The following is a 9539-nucleotide window of genomic DNA, read 5'->3' on the forward strand; positions in this document are numbered from 1 at the left end:
CAGCTTTTTACACCACCTTTGAAAAGAGAAGTGAAAAAGAGTGACTCAGTTGCAAACTCACTTCAACTTTCTGTCCTGAACAGCACTCGCCACAGGCAGGGTTGTCAAGAGTGCACAGACCAAACTGCTACCAACTCAGGCCTGAGTCGGAAAGATTTCACTATTTTTATTTGGCTGACAGAGCATCGTGGCGGTGGCACCGTGGGTTGGCGTGCAATTAAAATAATCATCAGTTGAGCTTCTGGAGCCTGACACAAAATCCTTGGGCAGGGGCAGAAGGGCCGTGCCGGGCTTCTGAGCAGGCTTTCATCCACACCTTTCTCCCCAGGGAAAGTAACACTTCCGGCAAGGTTAATTTACAAGGTGCCTGGGGTTACAGGGTAGATTTTATGAGCACCCAGGCCTACCTGGTCTCCTTTGCTCAATGCAATGTTCACAACAGCCCTGCCTTGCATTTCTTACACATACAGCGTGATGCTGCAGCCTCCTGCTGTCTTTCCAGCCCTGCTAAAGTCTCTCCCAGCTGCCATACAGTGCCAAGGCCATATAGCACTCACTCAACGAGCTGTGTGGTATCTTTTCACGTACTGAGAAAGAAAACAGTGGGAAGGCTCCAATTTCTATTTTTAAAAAGCAAGTATAAATGAAGTGTCAAGGGACTTCCACAAGGTCCCGTCATGTGTGCTGTGGAAAAGCCAGCACCATAAGGCAAACACAGAGCCTCCCTGACACACAGCAGCCTTCGTGCAGACGGCAGCCCTGCTGTCCCGGTGGAAATGCCCAGCAAAAATGGAAATGCCCCTTTTGTTCCTGCAATGCAAGCCACCAGCAGCAGAACAGCAAGTATCTTTATCACCTTTTTAAAGGCAAAAGGACAAGCCAGCAGCGAGTACCACACCAGAAACCGGACCTAAGTTTCTCGAGTTTTAAGGCAGTTTTAGGAGCAGACAAACCTCCTTCCTCAGTCCTTCAGCCTTCAAACCAGCACTAGGCAGCGGAGCGGCAGTGAGCGAGCGGGAAGCCAGCCAGCTGGGAACACTCTGGGAAGGGGACAAGGAAGCAGGGAGGGAACATGTCACTTCGTCCTATAGATCACCACATTCATGTGAACTGGGTGTCTCTGAGCAAGGAAAAGAAAGCTTATTCCAGCAAAACATGGAAGTTTCACACAGCCCCAAGGCACATCCCATTGCTTCTCTAAGCAGGGTTTTCCCTGTGCCCAGAGAGAGCAGGACTGGCCTCTCCTGCTCCTTGCAGCGGCCATCTCCAACTCCCGCCTGGCAGGCAGACGCCCTCTGACGTTGCTCATGGCCGCAGGAAATTAAAGATTAAAGAGAGGCCTGCGGTCACAGCAAACACAATGCTGTCTGCAACACACCGCTCAGCTGGGCTCATTACCCAGGCTGCAGCAATGGGTGATGGCCAATGTCCTAGTATCACAAATGGGGGAAGGCGCCCCACACACACCTCCCTGAATCCCCAGGAATCAGGGCAAAACAGACTGTGCCCCCTCTTATCCCAGTCCAAAAACTTGTCAGTAACTAAGGAAACATCTCTGCAGAAGGCATCAACGTGAGTCTGTAAGCTCCTCTCTGCCAAAGTCTGCTTTTTGAGCAATCTTTTTGCCTCGGTACAACCTCCACGGCAGCTCGCAGAGGACAAGTGCTAAGGATTTAAGGGATGGGAGGAGGCAGACCTGCCTGCTCAGTTGTGTTTTGGAGCCAAGAGCATGAAATATGCTAATCCTGCCCATCTCTTCTGCCAAGCGCTGCAGACCCAGAACAACTGAATGCATAATAAAACTTTCACCCAGTTTTAACCAGAAGTGAAATGAGTACCACAGCCTCAGCTACTGAATTCATGCATGCTGGAAAAAGAGACCTCCTATTACTCAGAAGAGCTGGACATGAACCAGTGACCTAGAAAAAAAAGCCTGAGTCTATGTCCCATCACTCTCCACCTCCTCATTGCCTTCGAGCCATCCAGCTTGTCTGAATTTTTCAGAGCCCTTCTCCAAGGAAGTCACAAAGCAGAAAACCATGACACTGCACATCATGCTGCAAGGAAAAATCTCAGCTGGAGCCAAAGGGCATGGGACAGGTGGCTTCACAGTGACCTGGCTGACCCTCAGCTGCTCTCAAAATTGTTGCTCTGATTAAACTAATCCAGTTAAAGGCCAACCCTTCCTTCACATGACTACAGCTGATACCTCATCTCTCAACACCAGCCTCCTGAAACATCCTGAAGCAGAATACCTCCTCACCAGACACCGGGCCAGGCATCAACACTTTCCGAACCCACTTCCACCTTTGAGAGACATCAAGTTTCTCTTGTCCACTGTCATGTTGCTTAGCTCACACAGGCACCAAAAGCCCTGATACAAGCCAATAACATCAGTCTGTTCCATAGGAGCCTGAGACACCGCACCTCAGAGCTGACTCCCTTCCCCGATCACTTAGAAAGTCAGCAGCCAGGAGGTTTTTATTGCAGGAGTCTCAGCGAAGGCCACATTAAGCTGCAGAGATCAGAGGGAAGGTGCCGTGGTTGGGAGGAAGTCTGATGCTTACAGCAAACTTTTATTCAATCTATGTTAAGGCAAAAGAGAGCCAGCCAGGCTGCCTGCCCTTGAGAATGCCTTGCCAAGATGGAAAATAAAGGTTCGAGCCCTTCCTGTTTCCCCGAGGCTGCAGTCAGAGGTGTACCTTTTACTACCATGTTTGGGAAACTGGCCTCCCTGGCAGCAGACTACAACTAGCAGCATTTGAATGTACAGCTCAGGAGTTTCAGAAAGTCAAATCAGATGCTTAATGAAGAGTAGAAACCACAGCGCGAGCATTGTTGCCAGGTCTCTCCAAGCACGAGTGGCACAATCAGCCTTTGTCAAGGCTGGAGCTCCAGAGACAGCAGTGTGGCAGGGTTGGTTCTAATGACTGCCACAGACATACTGCCCTTACGCTTCTTTATAGTATTACTAAAAATAAAATTAAAAACACTTAAGCCACTGCAATTTTCCACAGTTCCAAAGAGCTGTACCCTGCTGGGGCAGAGTTCAGGGTCACTCCCTCCCCCCCCGCCTTTTCTCTCCGCAGAGAGGATTCAAACGGGCAGGAAAATCGGGAGCTCCTGGCGAGGAAGACCATACCTGGGTTTTGCCTGCCACCACTAACAACTGATGGCTCTCCAAGCCTGCACTGGACAAGGGACTGAGCCTCAGTCTTAGCAGACAGGCATCCCCTTGCAAAGCCATTGCCCTAGACCTCAGCTCTTTGGCAAAGGCAGCAACGGCGGATGGGACCGCAGGTACATCCTCCAGAGAGGGGCAAGGTCTGCACAGCTCCAAAGTACCTCCCCAGAACAGCCCCGTGCAGCCCTGCCCGCCTGCATACGAGGCTGGGATGTCTCCCAGCTCCAAGAGGCAACGCACAGTGCGTTGAGATGGCATGGGGAGCTGCACCGAAGAGCTCACTTAAAACAGGCAGCCAAGGAGGGGGTGTAGCCCTTCCCCATTTTAGCTGCTAGTAATGTATCAGATCACAGGAGATGAGACAAACAGAGATCAAGCAGAGCCCAAGCCAGTTTCTTTTATCTGCTTTATATGTATCAGATCACAGGAGATGAGACAAACAGAGATCAAGCAGAGCCCAAGCCAGTTTCTTTTATCTGCTTTATAAGTAACTAATTAAAATAATATTTCCAGGATGCTTTTGTCCCCAAAAGGCTCACAAACGAGACCTCTAGTAAAAAAGATCTACACACACAGAGCTGAGGAATCCCCTGGGGTGGGTCAAAAGAGCACACAGCAAAAGCCGCTTTGTGAAAAGAGAAAATGTCACAGACACTTGAGAGGCGAATAGAAATACAGGCAGAGAAACTCAGCCCACAGATTGCAACTAACACCAAAACCTTCAGCAAATAACTTACAAGAGCTTTACTGACCACAATGGTCAGAACATCCACTTTACTGCCCATGGAAAAATGGCCCTGTAACACCAGGCTGCAGCACCAAGGTCTAGTTTATACTAGAAAAAGAGTGTTTTGAGGGTGTATTTTACACCAGTAAACCCCTGCCCACAAAATAACCTGGACCGGCTGAAGCGGTTTTCACCGGCAAAATGCCATCTATATCAGACCTTCAGCTAATATAAATACTTTTAAAGATAAAAAAGAAAGTAAACACAAGAAGCAAGGCTTCCTGCGGCACCCAGCTACAGTTATCAGATTTTCACTGCCATCACTGCACAGAAACGACCTCTTTTTTTTTTTGAGACCACACCAGAAGAGGAGGGTGATGCTGTCTCACAGCAGTCCCAGCTACCTGCAGCCAGGGAGAACCTGGACACACCACCTCCCCTCCCAAAGTAGGTCTGGTGAGGAACAAAGTACTCAAACCAAAACAATGTTCTTCTTTGTTAATGAACGACTAAGCTGACCTTTACCCGAAACGAAGAAAGGGAATGTTTTTCCAGAAGGATCAACAGTGATTTCTCTATCAGGAACAACAAATATTTCCCTAGGTATGGAAGGCAGTGCATTTTTTTTCCTTGGCTGGCATTAACACCGAGCATGAAAAGATCTAATCCAAAGCATAGCTCAGTTTCAACACTTTCCACAATAAAAACAAATGATGCTACTGAACTAAAAGCGTGAAACATGCCTGAGGCTTTGCAGAACATGGCTCAGGCCTCATCTACTTTGCAAGCTGGAGCTGCTCTGCGACGCTACTTTAATCCAGTTCCTATCAGGTAACAACAGATCGTTGTATCAGGACACTCTTGAAACCTAATCCACACTAACCACAGGTGCAAATTTACCAAGGGCTGGTTGAGCTACAATGCAACCCTGTAAACATACTTTCATTCAGCACGTAAGCGACTTTAACTCAGTCCAGTTAGTTCACTTCAAAGATGAATCAAGCTAAATCAAATCAAGGCTACTTCAATTCTGGATAGGAACATCTATACAGTGATTTAATTCACTTTAATCAACCCACTGGAAAGGTTAATTGGATTAATTTTCTTGAGTAACCCTGTGTGGACAGACTCTAAGGATGAGACCTTGGCCACACTAAAATGACCAATAACAATTTTGCTAACGACTTCATAGGACCAACATTAACCCCTAAAACTTCAGCACATGGATATTACTCTTCTTCCAGTAGCAATAAGAAGTGAAGCATTAGAGGATGACGAGAGGTCAAAAGGGACCTCCAGCTCCCTGCACAGACATACACCTTCTACTCTTGACTAGCTGAATCATCAAATTCACATTTGCTGTTTTGTAAGAATTGAAATTTAAAAAAAAAAAAGAAAAAGAAATGGCCAGTGGCAAGGAAAACAAGTTTAAGTAATTTTTGTTGTATTTAGACAGGCACACCGTGCTCTCCATTACTACAGTGTAAACCTCAATTAACTGGATTTTGACAGAGCTTATGCAGATTTATATCGCTGTCAGAAAGCACAGACTCTACCTCGCACAAAGCTTTTTAAACCCAAAGCAGCTCCAGAGCACCTTTAATTAACCTTAAAGGCACACGTGTGAAGCAGATACTCTGCTAACAGGGAAGCTGAGGCCAGGTCTGTGTACCGAGCACGGGCTAAAGCGGCAGCCGGGCACCCAAAAAGTCAGCGGGGCGCTTACAGCCCACCCTTCCCCTGCACCCCGGGAGGGCACGGGGGTTTTGCAGGGTGGCGGAGACTGCTTGGTGCTCCCACGTCCTCACAAAAACCCCGCAGGCTCCAGTATTTTTACCCGGGACCTCAACGTCGCCAGTCCCCCTCAAACCACCGCGTTTGTGGGTATTCACGGTTCTGCTCCCATTTTTCAAACGCCCCGAGCGGAGCCCCCAAGCCCAGCCGAGCCGTTAACTGCGAGGAACGCATTTGCATGTCAATACCCCCCCGCAGGATCTCCCCGCTATTCCACGGCAAGGCTGACCTCCCGCGGGAGCGGACCCCGGCCGGCCTCGCACCCCAGCCCCGCCGACCCCAGCCCCACCGGGGGGGGGGGGAGCGGAGCAGAAGCGCCGGCGGCGGCCTCGGCCCCGGCGCAGACAAAGGGCTGCCCCCCTCCCCCAGCCCCGCTCCTCGCCTTCTCCCGGGGAGAAGCGGCGCGTCCCCGCCCCGCGGAGGGGAGCCGAGAGCCGGGCTGGGAGGGCGGCTAACGCCGCTTCTCGCCGGCTGGCCCCGCCAGAGGAAAAAAAAAAAAAAAAAAAAAAAGCTTCTCTCCTTTCTTCCCCCAATTCCCCCCAAACCGCACCGTCCCATCCAGCTCCAGGCCCCCCCAGGGTGACCCCCTACCTTCTTTGACTCCGGGCAGCTTGGAGTGGTCGATGCCGATCCCGGCCATGGTGAGGGTTCGCTCGGCGGCCGGGGTCGGGCCCTCGCCACCCCCCCCCGCCCCGGGTGAGGGCAGAGCCGCGGCGGCGCCGCCCGCGCCCCGCGCTACAAAGTTGCCAGCGGATGGAGACGGACGGTGCGCCCGGCCGTACGGCGCGGGAGAGGGGACAGAAAGCGCCGGGGCGGGGCTGCCGCTCGCCGCCCCTCTCCCCCGGGGAGGTGGGCGGTCGGGCGGGGGACGGACGGGTTTTTTTTCCCCCTTCCTCCAGCGGCGCTCGGGCAGGGGCTGAGCGGGGCGGGCAGCCTCCGAGCGCGTTTATTTATAGTTGATTTTACTTTTTTTTTCCTTTTTTTTTTGTGGGTTTTATTGTCGGGGGGGGGGGGGAGGCTGGAGATCCCCCCGCTACTGCCGGAACGGCTTTTCGGACAGCCCAGGTCCCCCGGCGCTTTCCCGTGGCGGATCCCCCCCCCGCTCCTCCTTCCCGAGCCTCCCCGCGTCCCGCCGGCCGGGGAAACCACAAGACGCCCGGGGCGAGCCTCGAACGAGCCGGCGGCTCAGCGGCTGCCGCAGCCCCTGCCCGGTGCTCCTTGTCCTTCGGGGGGGGGACGACGTAAGGGGGATGCGATGAGCTTGTCCGTCGGGACGGGCACATCTCGGGGGGGCAGTGCGGAGGAGAGATTTCTGGCCAAGGAGCACCCCAGAGGCCTTTGAACCCCAGCAGCGCTCTCCTACAGGTTAGAGCCAGCCTTCAGCAGAGGTGGGGAGGTCCTACAGGTGCGGTCCACCTTTGTTTTCCAGCAGCAGCGTGAGAGGATGTCCCCTGGGCAAAGGGCAGGAGACAAGAGGAAGAAGATTTGGGGTTTAGGGATGTCTGAGCTTCTCTGGGCTGTGCTCGGCACCACCAAGCACTCGTGTCGCCTGTTGAGCGTTTTGATCCTAAAAAAAGTGTGTCTCTCAGGAGTACGCAAGCAGCAGATGAAGTCAATATTACCACGTTTGAAATGAGTGGCCTCCAGCTTCTATTCTAGTGTCCCATGGCCCCTGCGCCATTGGCGAGTACGGGGATGCAAGGGTGAGAGGGGGCTGAGCCCACCCCCTGCTCCCCCTCTCCAACAGGGAGCTCTGTGCCCTGGGCGACTGTGACGGGACCGGAGAGGGAGACATAGTGGGATGCCAGACCTCAGAAAAAATGGCAGAGGGAGTAATACCTCAATTTTATTAAAAAGTAAAAACATTAAAGACACTGACTGCAAAAAAAAGAATCGATATCCAGAGGGTTAGCCTTGTGCTACTCCAGAATTTTCCAGTCCTGTTTTCTGAAACTCAGGAACTGTCTGTCCTTAATTCTGCCCCTTTTGAATGTCACTTCATCATCCCCAAAGCAGGTATGCATAGACTTTGTCTTTAATCTGACTGCCTTTAGCTTTCCTTCAATCTCCCAGCCTTCTCCACAGAAAAGGTCAGGGAATTGTCTATATTTATGATCCCTTCTCACTTACGTGCACCTAGCGCACCTCTCCTGTGCACTGACACATGCTGAGAGCCGATGAGACTTGTGCCTAGAAGGCCGTCGTACCCATTTACCGAGAGGTGAGTGGTACACAGGATGACCCCTGCTACGCAGCCACTCCATATGATCCTACAGATGGGGATTAGTCACAGGGTCTTGTCCCTCCAAGGGGCAGCTCACACAGATTATCTCCTGTCACCGTCCCAGCTCTGCCCAGCTCCTCCCTCTAATCCCCCTGCCATTCACACAAGCAATACAACTGGACTGCTTGCAAATAATCCCTGTGGTCACAGCCAGCTCCATACTCAGGAAGGGTCTAAAAGTCCATTTCTAGTTTCTTCTAAATTTGAGGTTTTCTGAGCTCAGTATGTTCCTCTGGACATCCTTCACGTTTCCCTAATCAAGCTTTTTGATCGCTGAATAATCATTTACTATTGGACAAAAGTGAGGATGAAAGAAGAGGCCGAGCAACCAGGAATATACAGGAAAAGCGGCACAGAACGTACCGATCTGACACAGGTCACAGCTTTCCAAAACTGGAAAATGGTTTTCTCCTGCCCTTCTCTCGGTATAAGGTATTCAATACAAAGCAGCAGAAGCTGAAAGCCTGAAGCATTCACGTTTACACAGCAGCTTTAATGCAACAGAGCTACCTTTATGACCCTACATTTATGAACACAGCTTTTATGCTGTCCAGCCCAGTGATCATGCGTTTTACTCCATGCACACAGCTCTTTGCTCTAGTCTTCAGTAATTAATTTGTATCATATTAAGTTGTCTGGCTAGGGCCAAAACCAGCAACATAAATTAGTCATAATCTGCACTGCCCTCAAGAGATACCATGTTGGACTGATGTGACTTTGGCTGCTGCTAAGACAGAGCTGTGTTCCTGGCTACGTGTAGCTTCACTAAAGCAAGATCTGGTAACGATGCTCAGGATCACAGCAGAGTAGTTCCTGAGGTTCCTGTGCTCAGGTTTCTACTACACAAATTATGTGGCTCCTCACGCCTTCCTGGGGCTCCCTTAATCATGCAAATTTATTTGTTTTTGCAAGATCTGCGGAAGCTGAGTGATAGCAGTTGGAAGGTGAGCTCAAGGTGAGCCCAAGGAAACTAAAGGGAGACAACATAAGTGACATTATTTTCTTCGGTGCTGGAAATAAGGGGAGCATCTCTAGTTGTCAGAGCACAGAAAGGCTGGAACAGGCTCCGGGGAGGGGTAACACAAGCAAAACCAGAGAACAGCATTTGTCAACACTGTTCCCTAAGGCAGAGTCCTACACACCAAAGTGTTTTCTTTGCATTCTTGACATTGGACTTCCCTCTCATCTTCACTTGTTTTTTAAGCGATGTATTCAGATGAGATCTCCAAGATGGGAAGATGGCGTGAATCACTGGAAGATTATAGAACGTTTCAAACCCAGCTACAAAACCCCCAAATGACCACACCGGGATGGAGGATGAGAGGGGATTAAACAGGATCCAGGGAACAAGTTACTAATATAATGCTAACACTGCAGCAGCATCACATCTTATGGTCCCAAAGGGCTCCTTATTGTGGTAGATCTCAGATCACCCTCCAAACTCTCACTTGTGTCTAAAAGCTGCTCCTTCTAAGCAAAAAGCATGGAAGGTGTTTCTCTGTTCTGCTAGACTGACATCAGCTTTTCCTGTGCAAATTGTACAGCATCTA

At 50.8% G+C, this 9539-nt stretch overlaps 1 protein-coding gene across 2 annotated transcripts in view; it reads right to left on the bottom strand.

The window, feature by feature from the left end:
- Positions 1-6503, bottom strand: part of CCDC50 (coiled-coil domain containing 50) — a 45002-nt gene extending 38499 nt beyond the window's left edge. The window contains exon 1 of one of the 2 annotated variants that reach the window (XM_069792397.1): positions 6297-6503. In XM_069792397.1, the coding sequence (XP_069648498.1) occupies positions 6297-6345 (49 nt within the window). In that variant the 5' untranslated portion in view covers positions 6346-6503. The remainder of the gene's footprint in view (positions 1-6296) is intronic. The other variant, XM_069792396.1, reaches the window with a different exon arrangement.
- Between the last annotated feature and the right edge of the window lie 3036 nt (positions 6504-9539).

The sequence above is a fragment of the Haliaeetus albicilla genome, chromosome 9, assembly GCF_947461875.1.
Source record: "Haliaeetus albicilla chromosome 9, bHalAlb1.1, whole genome shotgun sequence".
NCBI classification, from domain to species: Eukaryota; Metazoa; Chordata; class Aves; order Accipitriformes; family Accipitridae; genus Haliaeetus; species Haliaeetus albicilla.